Below are 19,926 nucleotides of genomic sequence, written 5' to 3' on the forward strand. Positions count from 1 at the left end.
AATAAATTATATTTCGTGTGACCTTATTTCGGTGTAGAATAAATTTATAATAAATGTATTTCGTGTTCTATTTTCATTTTTTGGAAAGTTAATCCTTGTTTTTATCATTTATTTCCCTCATGGCACATTCTAACATTTTAAGTCTTCGATAAATTTATTGATCTGCAATAATTAGATAATACTATTTACATTTTATACGTACGATTTAAGATGCAAAGTTTATAATATAATAAAAGAATACATTATAAATATAATCCAAAAGAAATTTTGGGTATTTTGGTTGCTTAATATAGGCTTCTTGATTATTAATGAATAAACTTTTTCAATCTTTCAGAAATATTCATATTATTCTTAGTGACAGAAGTTCTGGGTCATTTTGAAGACATTATCGAAACGGATTCATTTTCCAATAGCAACAATCGTTCCATCGCCGACAGTTTGGTCATTTTTCGTGCACCAAGCGAAGCACAACACGACGAGAGTGAAGTGATAGCCCAAGTTCTAATTGATGGAACCAGAAATGACACAAATATTTCACATTTAAAGACATCTATGGAATCTACAAATTGGAACGATTTCAATCAGAAACTTAAATTCCCTACCATCGATTCAGAGAAACAGTATAAAATGGCAAATTTACATCTCGAGAGGGGAATATTTATTTTCGACTTTTTACGGAAATTTCTATCTTTTATTCAACCTTATGATGTACCTGTTGGTAAAGTATCTCATATTTATCTTTTATGTTTTAGACTATTTTAGCCAATTAGTTTAAGGTATTGCATTCAGAATATTTATATTACGATTTAAAGTAGCATCATGATACGAAGACGAATTAAACGCGTGAAGTTATTTATCATAAATTTTGTTAACATTGTTTAGTAACAAAATTTAATATACAGTTTTGATTTAAAATAAACACACATAATTTGTTAGAGTACGAAATAAGTTTTATCGTTACACGTTTTGTAACGTAAAAATATTCTTTACTCTCGATACCTGACAAGTCCTTTTTAATTGCTTAATTAATTCACTTATAAAATTGCATTGATATCATAGTGTAATATTTTATACGATTTTGTTGACTACTATCTAACACAAATTTCTACTTGCTCGATGAATCTGTTAAATTCGTATTATATTGCCACATTAATGATTATCATATGAATATGAATCATATGAATCAAGTTGTACTTGCTATGATATAACTACATATAACGAACATACGTGTTGTATAATTAACGCACGAAATTGGAATTTAGAAACGTAATTTCTAGTTAGCCAATAAATTCAAGCGAAGGTTTATCTGTTTAATACGGGCTAGACTCTAAATCGTGTAAACCAAATTTCGATGAAATTTCTACACGATGTCAATTTTGAAAGAACATTTTAAACAATCTTCATTTAATACGTGTCGAAATTCATGTCGAAAATATAAATACAATTTTCCAAGTTAACGATTAATGAAAAGTCTGTTTTATAATGATCTCAAAAGCTATTAAATATAAAAAAGAATTTCAACGAAAAATTGCTTACTGTACAAAAAGAATTCAATTATGTAAACAACGTATTTATTAATTTTTAGTGCAAAATTTACGTAGTGTAAATTTATTGGATTATATAGCGTGAAATTATTAATGCAAATTTATTACAATTTATATTTGCAAATATGTATTAATGCTACATGAACTAATTAAACGATATTAATAAATAGAATTTTAATTTTCGATATTAGAATACAAATAGTTATTAGTATAATTTTTTAACATTTCGAATATCGGGTGTTCTCAACGAACACTTTAAATAATTGCGATATGTTGCTAGTAGAAGAAATTTCTCATATATCGAAGTTCACATAGCTTTGTACCAAAAATATAGGAATAAAAAGTTTGGACACGCAACGGTAATTTTATCTGAAAAACATTAATTATTCCTGCATTAATGTTCAACATTAATGAAACGTGGAAAATTTTTCAACTTATTGCTGAGAATTAGGTAGCTACAATTAGAAGTCAAATTTTCTTTTGTACTAGCAATTTTTGAACTAACAAATTATTTTCGAACAAATATACCCGTGATACAATGTTCCCCATTTTGCACTCATATATAATTTTTGAAATTCAAATTGTAAGATAATATTTTATTTATCTTCCTTTATCTTTTGCTTATTGCGTTCAATCCGTGCAACATGATCGATACTAAATTATGAATAATTTCTGATTCTACATCGTATCATTCTTTTTGTATTCTTGTCCATGAATAATCTATACCTCTATGAATTCCATAAACATTCTATACCATGTTTTGCTAACCGCCTGACAAACAAATTTTCTATCAAATTTACTTATATCCAAATTATCTTATATCCATATATATTTCTTTACAAAATAATTTTGATTTGAAAATGTGGGAAATTTTTGATAATAAATAACGGATACATACGCACATATGTACTTCTCAACGGGGAAAATACAAGGTTTATTATAAACGTATAAAGAATAAGAATAAGTGCGTATAACTTTGTCATACAAGGCGCATATTTTGTTGAATCAGTTATAAAGTTTGGAGCATTTGAAACGATATATAAACGATACATATATTTGACGATCTAGAGTTACAATACAGTATACCCAGTGTACACACGTATGTACGTAATTAGTTACATTTTGTGTCACAATTTGTATAGAACAAAGGAATGACAGTTTCAAAAATTTCGAATCTGATATAATCGAATATTCTTTGCAAAATACGCTTTAATGTTCTTTTTTCAATCCAGTGACTTGAAAATGGTTTATAGACATCTGTTACAAACGCGATAAGCGTATACGCTGTTTCACGAGTTATATCTTACGATTAATCACAAATGTAAAAAAAGAATTTTTTAAACTTGACTTTCTCGAAAACTAAGCCTCGAATAAAAAAAGGTTACGTATAATTTTTTTATATTATTTTACGAAGAATCACGCGGTATCCGCTTATGCATAACTTTCAGGGACATTCTGTATAACATGCTTCCTGTAACGCCCGGATGCTTCTAACGATCGCAACCACCCTTTCCGAATTTTCGCTTTATACCTTTCCACTATGTAGTGCATTTATAAATTACATATTTCCTTTTTCCATTTCCATTTCCATTTTTCTATTTTTTGTCGTTTCAAGTCACATAATCCTTTACCGATATTTTATTTCTTCTATATACACATATTTACAATTTTTCTTTTCTTTTTCGTACTATTCGCGTGCCTCTGTATAGAAAATAAGTTACGACTTATCACTTTTTGTAAAAGTTTAAGCGTAGCTACATGTTTTTCTCATTTTCTCTTATTTTCGCAACTATCGCGACTTGTTTTACATTCCCCTGCAGTTTGTCGCAGCAATAAACCTCTCCCGCACAAAGAAATGGTAGCTTTCTTTATATCCCCACCAACTGACTTTACATTAGATTTCGCGTCCCAAATAATTTATAGACTGTGGAAGCATTCTTGGATTTGCCCAGTTCATAACAGAAACGAAACATGTAAGATCTTTGATATATGACCGTAGATATTTTCCTACCACTTATATCGATCGTACTCGTTTCTAACGAAATGTGAAATTGTAAATATTGCATTAAGTTTCTATTTTTCTCATTTCATTAATAGAAATGAAGTTAAACCGTTACGCCTCGTTCATTACGTTCGATTATAATTATACATATTTAAATAATTACGATTGCTTGATCGTTATTATGATAACTTATTGCAATCAATTGAAAAATGATCAATCAGCATTTTCAGTAGTATGACACCAAACTCGACGTTTCCGTTGCTACTCAAAGCAAGGTATCAAAATTATTCATTTATCATGCTACTTTTTGCTCAAATCTATATATAAATAGATCAATACAGATTTCACGACTTTACTTACATCTACTCGATGTGGTCAGGCAGAACTATACACATTTAAGTTCAGCTAATAGAGTTAAATGTAATTTTTTAAACGATTTCTAGACGAAGAGGCCTTACATAAACTGTCATATAGACAACACGTATATGCGCGTACAAAGTGTACATTTACATCTACTTATTCGTGCACATATTCGAATCGAATGTTTGTTCTTCGTAAATAAGTTTATATGATTAAATAAACTTTCTTTCTGATAACTACATGTATGATATAAATGAGAAATCTATAAAACAGAATTTCAAGAAGTAGGAACGATTATACTATGCAAAATAATGGTTAATTTTAGATCTTCTACTGGAATCACTATTTTAAATGGAACAATAAATAAAAATTACGCGTAAAAATAAATAATAATCGTGTAAAAATTCTAGTTAAAACTTTCAAGATTTATAGCATGACAACTTTTACGATATATTAATTAATTGAAGGTAAAAGCTACAAAGTGCGCTAAAATCGATGTATCCGTGAACAAGTATTCATAGGATTGTTACGAATTCGGAAAACTTGAATATCAAATAACATATTAGTACGTAATACTATAAGTAAGCATAGAAAAACAAGTTACCGCTTTGATTCATGGAATTAGAGGTCAATGATGAGGATAAAGAAATACGCGATCGTGATGAATTTCTTCTGAATCTTCGGAGACTAGAATTAATATTCTTCTATCATTGTATTGTTACCAAGCGTATGACCAAGGATTGTAAAAGAAAAAGGTTATAATTGCCAGTACAATTACGAAGGTTACATAATAAGGAAACAATTATAACCATGGTTAAATTCAACATCCAGACACAAGGTTACAATATTACAGCCTTCAATTTGAATTTGAATTTGAATTCAAGAAATATAAAGAAAAACCGTTTGTTACGATAAACGATAAGCTAGCTTTATATACAGTAAAAATAATAAAATTGTTGTTTCGATAACTTAAAAATATAGAACTTATACTTGATAAGAATTATAAATATCACATCAAATCTACTGGTAAACATACTTGCTATAAAATACTAATAAATGTTTTTAAAAGTAGGTGTTACATGCAGTTTGAAATGCTAACAAACAATTAAAAACAAACCATGAATTGAGATTCTATGTACTAACAAAATCGACACGATACTTATGACAAAGAAAGAAAAGTTATATTAATTAATTGCATAAATATCTTACTAATTTCTTTCCAATTTACCGACCTAGAAGAAGATAATTTAAGCCGATATATCTGTTCTAAATCATTATAATCATATTGAATTTCTACTAAATCAGCATTATAAAAACAAGAATACAAGAAACAAATAATAGAACACAACAAAACAAATAACAACAAGAATACGACCGATTTACAGATGCGAAAGGAACAAACTACCTGTTGCAACATAAATCTTATAATTTGCTTATTCCAAATATGTAGGTTCAAGTTGATTCTTTTCCTATTTGTAAAGCTTATTCTTATCAGAAATATAAAATCATATTCTATCATAGCAACATTCGAAATGACGATAATAGCTAAGGTACCGTAGAATGATTATATTTTAAAAATGGTCTAAAATCATCATCGGATAATTTATCCTATCAGCTCAATTTTTTCGGTACTAGTATATACTTATAGATAATACAGGATAACAACATTTTTCGCATAAAAATTGCAATCCTGTGTAATCGAATTAATAAGGGAAGACGTTAAAATTCCTTTCCGGTATAAAATAAAGTTTCTTGCTTAATAACTTGGAAAATGTTTAGAAAAACGTGCGGTAACTCAACAATGATTAACAGAGGAGATATGGAACATTACCTTCGAAGCATTAAATCGGCAAGGAAAGAAAATTCGGTGAATTTAACGGTACCGTTCGTAACTTGAAGTTTCTACTTTTGTTTAGTAGATCACAGAAAGGAAGTGTACAATCTAGATGTTTCTTTCAATACTTGGGAAAATAGTTCATTACTGTCGAAGACTATATATCTAATCTAAATACGTAATACCTTTTGAGAAGTTTAAAAATAAATTCACCCGAAGGTAAAATATTCAAATAAACTATGCGAAAACTATTTTTAGATACGTTATTAATCAGTGAAAATTAGTCAATCATTTACGATATATTTCCAAACTTATTTTATTTCTCAATAATCAGAATAACGAACAAATTTCTTTTCGAAGACTATTTAAGTCTTATCGTTAATCGTTCTTCGGTCTCTCTCGATTATCCATGCAAACTCGAATCGAGACAAACGCCCGACACTGTGTAGGTACAAAGATGGTGTCATAAGACTATAGCGATAATAGTATAAATTACAAACTACTTATAAGATATTTAGAAGGAAACGTGATATTCGATTTATCCTTAAAGATCTTCGAATAAGAACTTAACGCTTACGCTTGTTAGTATATAATAACTAAATTGCAATGGAGTCTATTGACAAAAATAATAGAAAATCATATTAATAATAAAAGAAATAACACGTTTAAACGTAACAAGATTAGACGATCGCTCCAGTGACTTAGCCAAAGGAATATACTTTACCAATATACTCGGAAGATTACACAGAATGCACCTCAACGATCTCCTAGTTCAACAACATAATATATATGCGTAATCCTCGTGTACTATATGTACTTGTAATGTCTGTACGGATGCTTTCTATTCAGGAAGCATCTACACTTCAAAGACACATAACCCAACTAGAATAATTCATTTCCGAATAATCTTATCGAATAGATACTAAAATTTCTTAGAGATAACAGAATAAAAAGTTATTTAATTATGCGTTACCTTCAAAAATATTTCTTCTTTTATAGGAAAACGACATCGATAATCCTTTTCGGTTTGTTAAAATTGATTTTTATACTTCGTTCCTTATAATTTTGTGTTAATTCAAATACGTTCAACTTGCAATTAGCCTTGACTGTTCTTTCACATACTTTTCCAATTTGTCTAAATTATTCGTTGATTTAAGGGAGAATCCATCGAAGAAATTTGTTAATTCGTCAAATTTAAGAAGATATTTCCAAATATATATTTCGCTTAAATAAGATCTCTATAAATTTGCTACGAGATTTGAGATCACGAATCTCTTGAAGAGAAAATAAAACGACATTAATTTAAATAAAGGGGAATAGAAGTGAAACGACTCGTGAACTCGAGAAGAATATTAATTAAGTTCGGTCTTGGAAATATAATTGCGTATGTAAGAATGAAAGTAAAGTTATCGATTGAACGTCATTAACCCCTGATGTGGTGGCTTTTGTATCCAGAAATACGATCATCTTAGGAGGTGAAGGGATGCGAGTGCTCTGATTGCCTTCTGTCATACCTATTATTTTAACGGTGATGGATAATGATGGATTTTAGACTGCTATTCCCAAGCTAACACGCTAAAGTAGTAGAGATACTAGAAGCGAGAATTTGGCTGCAATCGTAGGAAAAAGCTACGTATAATCGATGAATAAAAAAAATTACTAATCACGCGACACGCAATTATTTCTTAGTACGAATGGATAGTTCCGATTTTTGCATCTGTATCGAAGTTTTACAAGTATAAGAGCAATATCTTTTCGGCAAAGTCTCTTGAGGTAGTTTATATGGGAAAGTCTGTTAAAGTGTTCAATAGTGCTAAAATTCTCAAGGTGCAAAGTTGCCAGGTATTGGAGGAAACCAAAATTTTATTTATGCAACGATATATATTATAATACGCAACAAATTTACTTGAGATATGCGAAATTAGAGGATTGCGTAAGAAGAATGAAAGGAAGAAATGAATTGAAAAATTGAGAATGCAAAATTAAGTTATTAAGAATTTATTAGGATTTGACGAAATTATGCCTGAAATAGTGGCGTATTGGTGTAAAGTTAAATTATAAAAAGAAAATAGAACATGATTAATTTGGATCTTGACAAAATTCTTCGGATATCAACGATATAAACAAAATTTTCTCCTTTCGTTATATCAGTGTCTTGTAGAATAGTTAAGGTAACGTTGTAAAATATTATGAAAATATTATAAAAGTTACAAGATAAATTATAAAATAACATCGTTTATTCTAATTGAGCATCTTGCAAAATATTAAAAATCCCCAAATGTTTTAAACGTTATTTATATCTCTAATTGTTTTCTCTAATTATTTATATCTCATATAAGAAATTATTGATCGAAAATAAATTCTATCCGCCTTGAATGACCGTAGAAGAAACTATTTTTAGAAATAGACTATAAAAAATTACATATCACCACTGCTATTCCGCTATCTCTCAACGGAGAGAGCAGGATAATTCTCCTCCGAATCGATGAAGGACTGTTTAAAAAATATACCTCAAAATTGTCCTTTACTAAAATTTATTGCTAAATCAAAGGAATTTAGTTGAGCGATCGAGGAATAATACTACGATATATTTCTACACATGGGAGTTCACTTCGCGTCCATTGTCGAAAAGAGTAATAGGTCATCGCTCTCACTCGAGCTTACCTATTAATGGGTTTACTCGTACAATAACTCGAGTAGGAATCAATCGCATGACAGTGCGAGTAGTCGAGAAAAAGAGGCTGTACCTACGAAATGCACGAGTAACCGAGTGATATAAAATATGAGAGCAATGGAGATAAGAGAGAATAAAAATATATAGCGTATAAATCTTTAACTACAGTTATTTATTAATTTCTGAGCTATTAGTAAGAAGAACTTTCGTAACTTTGCGTTAACTTAATTCTACGTTAACGATACAGCCATCTCTGCTGTAGTAGTTGCTACAACCACGACAATATTCGTTCAGAGTAGATCGTTTTGTCTCGTAGCTACGTATATACGTATATCTACATGTATATGTAGAAGACAAAATTCGATGTATAATATATCGTAGGATATGAAAATGTGTGTACTTTTCGTTTTCAGCCACCAAGTATTGTATGCATACTTCTTCAAATATTATATGTATGTGGGATCGGGGTGGGTGGATTAGCTAAAGTAACGTTGTTTTACTGCTTCTTAAAATACAATAAACTTATACTTATTGGCTACGAAACTAGAGACCCGCTACGGGTACGCTCGACTCTTACTTGTTAGACGCTATCTTGAAGACCGTGAAGGACTGTTGCTGCCCGCGCCCTGGCACCCTTATTTAAGCATTCGCTCTGTCCTTTTCCATACCCAGGCTTTCCTTCGCAATCACACTTCTTTCCTATGCTACCTCGGAGGGCACGTTATCTTCAAACACTCTGCACGCATATCTAATCTTTCGCTCTAACCTAAACATTCATTGAAATCGATCCTCTTGCGCGCGGTCTCTTTCGTTCTGGGTCCAGACACACCTGCCACTCTTCCAGGGCCGTTCTTATTCCAATCCCACATGTATATTTCTCCTTCTTCGTTAAAGGAATATCGGGACTGCACGAAGGGGTCGAAATAGCGAAAAACGAACACGATAAGACGAAGAAGAACAGAAAACTTTAATTGTAAAGTAAGGAAAGAAAGTAATATAATAGAACCGTAATCTTGTTTGTGTACGGACGCATGCTCCTCGCTTCTTTTTTCAATACCGGACGACGCACGTCCCGATCACAGATTTTTCTCGCACAGTTCATAGGACGAGACGCGAATGCCAAAGCTATTCTTTTCACTGTATTTTACCAGGTTCGATGACTTACGTTGTTTAACGTAAATTTATCGAAAATTTAACCCTACGAAATATACCTATTTCGAGATATTGCACTAATATCTCGAAAAGTAAAGATACTCGAAACTAAAATTTCATATTTCGGATCTACCTGTTCTCCTTAAATTTCGTACCAATCGGTCAATGATATTTTATGAAAGAAGATCCAAAAAAGTCTACAACCTTATAGAATTTTTGGTTTCTAATGTAATGACCATTTTGTTTTGTTCATTCCCTACCCTCATTCTCAATTCACAAACCCTTACACCAGCCCAACCATCACCCAATCTAATCCTCAATAAAGACGCAAATTCTCCATAAACAAACAGATAATTAACTCGCATCCTTTGAACCTTTACCTTCATCAAAAGGACGCAAACCTCATATACCATTCCATGCATTCACCCCGAAGAAAAAAGCCCCGAGTCGAGAAGATAACGGTTACCTCCTTACGAGCAGCGTCCTACGACTCGTGGATCCCGAAATCCGCTAAACCACCATTCGAGTCAATCCTAGTAAGATCGTAACCTTCATAAACTAATACACAATTAGCCAGATTTAATTAAACCTGCGCCTTCCTTTGAAAGACCTGTACCTCTTATCCCTATTTCCACACTTATCCTTAGGAACAAAGGACGCGAATCGAAGGGACGATGGTTTACTACTTTACAATCAGCGTCCCACGACTCGCGGACACCTCGACCTCCTAAACTAACCCCCGAGTCAACCCCCCATAAAAAGATTAAAATTTCTCAAAGACCTAGAAACAAATTAACAATTTGTTTAAACTTCCACTTCCGCCTACCAGCTCCGAACTCCATGCACATCCCTCCAACGAGCACACCGCCAATAGGAGAAAAACACACCCACCACTTAAACACCTCGACAACCAATGATAGCAACACAATAACATAAAATACACGAAATCAGGGAGACAGAGTTTTCCAAAAGGAAAAACGACACAAGCAATACAACGATCTTACGCATATCGCTGATTCTCATTAAATCAATTCGTAAATTATTTGTAAATACACTTTGTAAAATAAATTATTGTAAAATCTTAAAAATAGTTTGCGTTCGTAGAAAGACGTAAACCTTCGCCTGAAATCTTCCTGTAGTACAAAAAGGTTCGGGCGAAACATGTTTAACAAAAACGGTAGAAAATTTTTCCGACGTCATAGCCTTGTCATCAAAGTTTTTCAACGCGTAGAATTGTATAGGGTCCTAAGCCTTTCTCGTGAATTATTTATCTTACTGTCATGCGATTACGTAATTCCCGTGGAACGAACTATTCTATGTATAAACAGCTTTTCCAGATTAATAGATAAGCAAAAACGATGACCTATCCTTTCGTGCATCAATGGATGCGGAGTCAGTCTTCTACCCTATCTGTAGAAATATGACGTAACATTATTTCTCGATCACTGAACTATTGATTTAACCGTCAGAAATCCCGTTGATTCGGCACTTTTGCAGATCATAGCGGTTTTCCATTATAAAATTGTCTTTCGGCACTAATATCGAGTATGTAACGGCGTAAAATTATTTATAGAACGTATTAGGTAATGAAAGATATCAATGTCTATGAGAATAAAAAAATGTAAAATATAATACGGAGCGTTTTTAGAATTTTATTACATTACACGTACGACAACCGAAATTAAAACTTGGCCATAATAGTTAGTTGTAATAAAAAATCTGTGATCATATGAAAAAACGCCGTATATGCAATTTCAAAAAATTCTAGTCTATTCGTTCATTGGACTATAAAATAAACGATTTATGTATTTATCGAAAAAAGGGAAAATAAATAAAAACAATTGAAATATTTTGAAAAATGCTCTGCAATTTAACCAAATGTTAATCAGAAGAATGAATGTTCAGAACTTTAAATCGCAATATCTCAGAAGTGAAAATACGTGACATACGGCATTTTTCCTTACAGCCATAGGGATTATTTGCATTATCACCGATGGGTCGTGGTAAAAAATAATTTCCATCGTCTATCATTATTATTCGTAAACAAAAATAATTTCTTTCTTCGATATAATGATTGCCGGTAATAAAAAGGAAAGTTTCATTCATTTATAACAGTTACTCGTAACTAAATTATTTAAAGAAAAATATAACTGTGATATTATAAGCCTGTTAAATTTTGATCAAGAATAATTATGGTATCTGACAATATTATTACTCTAAGCACTAATTAAGACTTTAACATTATTTTTCAAGCGAGCGACAAGGTTACGATTCGTGGTTCCTTTAGCGATTTGTCTCCTATTCCCGAATAGGATGCCTCCTATAGTCGTTAATAATTTTACGGGACCGAAGAGGCTCGAGTTAAAATTAAAGAAAGCTTTTTAGAAGGTTTATTCTTTACACATCGATCTCTCGCTTTGTCGAGAATCTTTTACCACATGCGTGGAGTCCTTCCTTTGTCGATGCTTCTCGCTCTCGATCATCTCATAACGATCAAAAACCATCGCGAGCATGAAGCCGCCGCCAGCTGTATGTCGGGAATCGCTTAGACCCGATTGCCGCCGGTTTTCTTATAGTTTAACCTCTTCCTGTACTTTAACGAGTCTGACTCGTGATAAAGATGAATATCACGAGTCAGACTCGCGAACAGTAAGTCGGGCCAAACGTGAACATCACGAGCGAGGCTCGAGGACATGTCACGCGTATTTACATTTCTGCTCGTATTGCGACTGTTTCGAGCATCGGTCTGGTCTGTTTACCGCCCGTTGATGCCTACCGTTCGGGCCCAGATTTCATTTAGCAAAATGGCACGGGAAGGGGAGATCTTTACCAATCTATGCTGTAGAATTCCGTTACATTTAATAATAAAATGATTATGGCGCACTTATTTCATTTAACGAAATTCGATTTGAGAGATCTAAGAATGTCGTTCTTTTAAAATTTGTCAGATTTTCATCAAAATCTTGATATTTGTTAAAAATATACAAGATGTACCGGAAATATTTGAAAAATGTTTAACTGGAAAGAATTATTCACAATTACATCCATGGGCTATTATACACGCTTTGTATCGACCGAGATTTGAGTTTCATTGACAGCTGAGAAGTTAATTGATAACATTTTCCTTCTCGTTCTTTAACTATCACCATGCTATATATACCACGAGGAACTCGAAATTCAGCATGCAGGTCTCTGAAAACAGGACTCGTTTGTAGAATTACAATGGAAGTTTTCTTCCAGGCTTGGAAATAGTACTTGCTAGGATTTTGATTTTCATCGGTATCAAAGAAACAGATGCTGTTGCTTTGAACTAATAGTAATGTCGAAATAGATTTCGTTTTCAAAATTTTATATGTTGTTGGATTAACGAATTGTAAATCGCAGGGTACAGAGGTTATATTGCAACATGTATTAACGACATAGATAGTTCCGTCTTAACGTTATCTTTATGCATTCAACATGTGACTTTCTTATGAATTTAAATGGCAAATATTTATATAAAATCGATATGCATATGACAGTATTGGTTATATTTTCATAGTCCTAAAAACAGTTAAACGCTATTGCAAGAGTTGTGTTAGATGAAACGGTATACAAAGTAGGTCAAATAAACTAAATCAGAGGAATGAATCACTTGAAATAATACATTTTTTCAAGACAGTTGTTAGAACAATAATGTGTTCCTTGTTGCATGCGGCTAATCAAATTTCATATTCACTTACAACGTTTTTCAGTCCATATAATTCATGTGACAAAGAATCGTATGAAAGTATATCGAAATAAACGTTCTCTTGCTTAAAAGCGTAGACTATTTTCACTGCTTCCGACAATAAGCGACAGTAAATAACGTTTAGTAATCTTTCTCGTGCATAAGTGCTGAGAAAAAAATTTCGATCGGTTCTAAATCGACCGCCGCGGCGCGTCGATGAAATAATTCGTACACATCAGATTCTTCACGAGTACCACACGCGGTGATAGCGAGAGTGACAGTGAAATTAACAACTTTCTAGTGTTGGTAACTCTCCTGCGAACACGCTATCTATCACGGATACATGCCTACACACCTATACATACACATGTACATACCTCGATAGAATGAAGAAATCTCACTACAGACAAATCCTCCGACTGTTAACAGAACACGATAGATTCAAAACACTAACGAATCTAAATCTACGTCAATATCAAAAAACACAAATATATACCTACAAAGGAGGAATAAAATATCTGTAGGCAGCATCGGTATTAGAGAATATGCAATAGCAGTAAGAAATATTATTGAACCAGAGACCGTAAGATTTCTTTCTCGAATTTCGAATGGAAGAATATGTGTGCATTTTAACATTATTATACCTAAGGAAGGTATATCTCAAGTATTCCGACTGTTCGCGTAGGGAGTCAAAACTAGAGTGAAGAAAAAGTGTATACGCTTGCAGCTCGTCCTGGTCCCCTAATTCTTATCTAACGTGCGAAATAAACACTTGACGCGTTCCCGGAACCTATTCTGGGCATAGTTTAAAGTTATATCCATTTCTCTTGACAGATTAATTTTTGTATATTCGATACGTTAAGACGTATCTTATTTTCAACAGACATCAAAGAAACAGTTACAAATTTAACATTTAAATACAAAACAGTAGAAATAAACACATCGCATCATTTTATCAAATAATTACAAACAGTACCTTTAAAATCAAGTCCCCGAAACATGACATTAAATTATGTTCAGAAATTACTCATTTAAAAACAGTTTTTAGATCCAGAATTTATCTACATTTTGTGGTAAAAAATCAGGTTTATAGAAATTAAACTCTTAGCTTTGATTATATTGAGTCTTCTTAGATACGTGATGTAGAATTGTCGAAAGAGAGTGTGTGTCCTCGAACCGTTCTGCCAGGTTCTTATAGGCCCTATGACGACCCATTGCGTCACTCAGTCCTGCTTCGAAAATAGATAATCTTGATGGTCCCTCGAAGCAAACATAGATCCCGATGCAGGGTGACGCCATCCAAATAAAGACTCTTCTCATAATTTGAAGCTTTAGGCGTCAAGTTTACGTGAATCCCGAGCATAACCAAAAGATGCCAAGCTCGTTTACAGTCAATTGTGACGGGACAATACATAGACTATTCACGACTACTGACAAATTAAAGTGCTACATATGTAAACAGGAGGGGCATATTTCTAAACAATACGCAAACATCGCAGAAACAACTGCACACACAAAGAAAAAAAGACAATTTCGATTCCTCCCGCGGATTATAGTGGAATAATTGAACCAAGGGCGTTCCCTTGGTTCGCAAATTGGTCACTTTGGTGGAAGGGAAGGTCTTCCCAGACGAAGGCAGTGGTGAAGTACGCGGGGTCCACCTGCGCTCTGGTGACCCCATCCACCGTTTATGGCTCCTAGCTAGGGCCTAAGGCTCTCAACGTGTGCGGACCACGTGGAGCCCTCAGGCCTATTGTCAGCTAAGTCTTAAGAGCCGTCGCCTAATTTCGTTAAATTAGGGTTTTTGAAGAATTCTCGTGTTCCGCGACACGAGAAGTCAAAAGAAAAAAGGTACAGCAGTCAAACATACTGAAGGCATGGAGCGGGAAATTCCGATGCCGAATTCTTCGACCCTAAAGACCTGGCTGTTCGAAGACCGTAACGGTGTCTTCCTTGTTCCACGACGGAATACCAATCGACAGAAGAATTATATAAAATTCAATCGACCTGTGGAATCAGAAAGAACACAATCAACAAGTTAGACGGACTGTACAGCATTCGACAAACCAGAAAATCACTCTTAGCGTGGCCTGTATAGGCCATTACGATTAGCGTTCCGAAGATAAAGCACATAGTCGTGTCACGGGACTTACAACCCCTCGAGACTCAAGGGAGCTGTGACATTAAAAACGCAATAACTTTCCGAAACGATTAATCTTTGTCATTACGATTTGATAGGAAGTTCTATTAATTTATTCAAAATCTCTAAAGAATTGAATTTCTTCTTTACTTTTTCTATGTATATGCTATATTCTCATGATATACCATTATATGCTGTATTCCCATGATGTAATATTATTGAGTGGGCAAGCAGAATAACGATGGTAAATAATAAATATGATTTATTGTGAACTAATTTATTCTAAACTTACGACTTTCACACTGACTCGCTGTTTCTCAAAGAACTGTTCTCTTTCACGTCCTTGCACTCTTATTTAAACCTTGAACTCTGGCTCCTTTTATCCTATGTTTTCTTTCTCAATCATGCATTTCTCAGTCTCGCCCTCGGTGGGTCACGTACCCTAATCACTCATTGTCAAACGCATTTCGCTTTTCACTTGCATTCGATACTGCCATAAATATCCCGTTCATACGATACTCCCACGCGGTCACTCGTCCTTCCGTACGCACTCTAGATAACATTCTGAACGCTCGAGCCAAATCCGAAATCGCTGTTTATCATCCTCTATTTTCCAGGAATAGCCCAAGCGTTCCCATGCACTTTGCAGTCATATCCATACTATTAATTCTTTTTGTCATTCGAATCCGACTTTCATTCTTTCCAAACATTAGGGACCTGTGTGTACATGAAATAAATATCGTTATATTCGTTTATCTCGTTAAATATCCATACGTTTATATGTTAATAATATCATTTCTAAACTATTTCTCTGAATGCAGCAAAGTATTGGGAGAATAGCACATAAATATTAATTTTCAGTTTTCTTTTATAATTTTTATAATTTTATATTTCTTTATATATACCAATGGGCCAATTTTCACTCCTCTTCTAATATACATACGTTGAAATTGTTCTTCGTTCTGCGAAAATAATATAAAGAATCTCACCCCTTCGCCGTCAGGAATTATACTATTATTTACAATGTCGTGCATTGCACATGTTCGAGAGTTTAGAAATTACATCTAAACGATTCCGCAAGAGTACAGCTACCTTTCACGGCAGTTGAGTGGTGTATTGATATCGGAATATACCGACTCGTTGACAAATATGTACAATGAGTTATAAAAATATTTGATATGTTCGATTTCGATGATTAATTATGTAGGAATGTTGGGTAGGCAGCAGAATAAGCAGTGACGTAAATATAAAGAAAGATTTATTTTAAACTAAAACTTATTCTACTCGCTATCTCTCAAAACTCTATAACTGACTTTAAAACACTCCGACATACTCTGATACTCTCTCTGACTCCGAAACACACTTTGACCCTTTTTTTTTTTTATTTTTACGTGGGGAAAATCTTCGAAAGGTACCCGACCCCCTTAGGAGAGGTGGGGTTATGCAGGATTTTTACCCACTAAAACCTCCACGATAACCAGCCTATCGCGATAGTGGAGCGCCCTGGACTTCGCGAGCGAAGCAATTGCCAGGACGCCCCCGCGAAACACATCTCAAGGTTCCCACCCGGCGCGCTTGGGAACACGCACCGCAACCTCGCGCATGCAGCATACACGTAAAACCGAAACGGACCCACGCGTACCTCCATACACATATCTCCGTACCTATACCGGCGTCGCGCGGTGGCCGATGGTCCATCCTGTCCTCGGTTCTGGGACGGGAGGGAGACTGTTCCCCATACCAAAGGCGCAGGGTCACTCGTGTGCGCGAGGTCTCGCGCGTTGACCTCTCCGGGGGAGTGCTCGGCGCCTATGCGACACCGCGCCCGCAGCCTCCGTCGCCCTACGCGCGAAGAATCCGCGCTAACCCGCGCGCGCGCGTAGGCCCTTTCAGCGGCCTCCTTCTGCAGCATCACCTGCTCGCAGAACGAGGCCATCGTCTTCCAAGCGCTCCCGCTCTCCACCATCTTCGACGCGATGACGGAAAGCGAGAACCAACCCAACACACTCTGACCATTTCGTGTCCTTGCATTCTTATTTAAACCCTTGCACTCTGTCTTCTTCCATACGCTCTCTTTCTCAATCGGTCGGTCACGCATCCTAAACACGCAGACGCATTCCTAGGTTTTCACGCTTCACTTGCATTCCGCTCTGTCATAAACATCCCTTACATTCGATCCTCTTGCACGCGGTCACTTTCGTTCTAAGCCCAAACACTCTTGACATTCTTTCAGGGTCGTGCCTATTCCTTTCCTACAATTATAAAAAAAACAAATTCGAATTTGTTTCACATTTTCAAGTTGTTTCTTTAAATAATCCCACTACTTATTTCTTATATTGTCTAAATGTCGTACTATACATTGAATTGTCTCGATGTATCTAATTATATCAATTTGATGTAATGTCAATTATTAAACAAGATCGCATCAAATTTTGGCGTTATAAAAGTATTTGGACATTATATAAAGTCAATGCATCCGGTGTTGTTGCATCCCGAACACTGCAATTCGCTCGGTGGAAGTTTCGCGGGGTTGTAAGGCCCGTTTACGCGGATGCGGCAATGTTGCTGGGATACGGCCTACTCTAAATTAAAAGAGCTAGGCCTGGTTACGGTTGAATTGCAGAGAGTTCTAACGTGTGACTGTCTCCTGCGTTAAGTTGATAATGGATCCTGGATGATAGTCTGGTCGTGATGATTGTCCGGCCTTCTTGGAATTTTTAGGAGAACTTTCTTGTGACTGCTTTGTCGGTGGTTTTATGAATTTCGTCTTTCTACCAATTAGTCGGTATAAGATGTAAAAGGTGGGTGTGTGTCATTCTATTGGTTGTGAATAATATTGGGGGTGTATGGTAGTTTAAATAATTTGGGTCCTTGTTACGGTTTACCCAAGTGGTGGCTTGGGTGACGATGAGTGTATACAAGTCAAGGGACGCTGGCAATAAGGACATAAAATAGTCCTCCACTTGACCTGGGACATTGCGGTCCTAGGGCCGCAACAGGTGTATCTATTTTTCCATTCTTGTTCGAGAATCTTATTCTCCTCGATATGTCTTTCAATCTTGCAATTCGTCGTCTATATTTATCTAACAAGTCGATCTCATTTTTCAATTTAAATTATCCCATAAATTCTCGATGAGGGTTGAAGAAATAAATATAAGATTTTGTAAAACTTATAAAGTTCTTTACAAATAGATAACTCTTAAATTATTTAATCTACATGTTTATCATCAAAATCGTTATCCTGGCACTATTTAAACGTTTCTTCCAATGTTTATAATAATTATATCGCGATAAATTTTCGGCACATATTGACTTAAGAAGAAACAGTCTCTATAACTTGGACCCTGTTTTCCGTCGCGTTACGATCCTTGAACGGTCAAAATCGAAGTACCCAAATGACAAGACATCGAAATTTTCTAACGTGCCGTATCATCGTTACGTATTGTTGGAGGTGAGCACAAGTCCACGTGCGCGGTACCCTTCGACATCGGCGAGCTATAAAGCCATAAACGGATATTTTCCAGACGCGGTTATTTTTGACAAGGTCATGAACACGCGGGTTATCTTCATGCATATCAGCCTGACTGAAGGGTTTCCTCCACCACTGTTTTCGGTTGAGGGACGTTTTCTTCTTTTTAGGGTGACCAATTCGCAGACCGAGGAAATCAGGGCACCGTTAGTCCTTTAACAAACTCTCAATTTTCCTCAATTCGATCACTCGGAAAATCGAGATGTCAGTCGTTCTTGCGTCTTTCAGCTTTCACGTTGTTTCACTATCTAACATTCGACTATCCTTAAATTTTTCGTGAAATTCATCGAAGAATTCAAACGCGATGTGGCCCCCTGTAAGATATTATTAAGGACATTGCTCTGAGTAAGCTTCAAGAAGCTCTAGACACCTCTCGTTATTGATTAAAAAATTATTAATTATTAAAGTCAAAATATTTTCGGAAAATATACTTGGCAAAATCATTAGTAGCATATCAAATACAAGATCATTAAAGCTGTCTCCTCCAAAGTCAATTTTTACTAAATTTATATTTAAAATATAAAACTATGAATTTGTAACGAGTATAAATTTCTTTCTTTTTCTATTTAATATGCAATGTTATTGGGATTTGGGGTTTTGCTTATTATGAAAGAACGACAAGGCCTTTATTCTTGGCTTGTTCTTTATTAATCAAGGCAGGTAGTCGAAATTCTTATATGCAACTCGAGAGTCGAACGACGCGGTTACCTCTCTAGGTCTGTCGCGTCGGGCTTGAATTCTTCGTTAAATTCTGACGGGTCGTACATCTGCAACGCGACGCTTCAACTAATTAGCCAGCTTATCCGCTTGTTCGTTCCCTTTAATGCTACAGTGGAGTGATATTCGCATAAACACTACCCGATCATTATCACAGCTATTTGACTTAAATGTAGATAATTTACGTTTAATTTGAGTAATATATTTGTTTATCTTAACACTATTGAGGTTATGGTAAGTACATACAGACTTAATAACATGTTGG

The 19,926-nt window shown here is 34.7% G+C and overlaps 1 protein-coding gene across 1 annotated transcript in view; it reads left to right on the plus strand.

The window, feature by feature from the left end:
• prom (prominin) overlaps positions 1 to 19,926 on the plus strand; it is a 107,749-nt gene that overhangs the window by 355 nt on the left and 87,468 nt on the right. The window contains exon 2 of the mRNA XM_017903605.1: positions 335 to 718. Within this exon, the coding sequence (XP_017759094.1) occupies positions 335 to 718 (384 nt within the window). The remainder of the gene's footprint in view (positions 1 to 334; positions 719 to 19,926) is intronic.

This window comes from Eufriesea mexicana, unplaced genomic scaffold, assembly GCF_001483705.2.
Source record: "Eufriesea mexicana isolate 0111107269 unplaced genomic scaffold, ASM148370v2 scaffold2438, whole genome shotgun sequence".
Taxonomy (NCBI): Eukaryota; Metazoa; Arthropoda; class Insecta; order Hymenoptera; family Apidae; genus Eufriesea; species Eufriesea mexicana.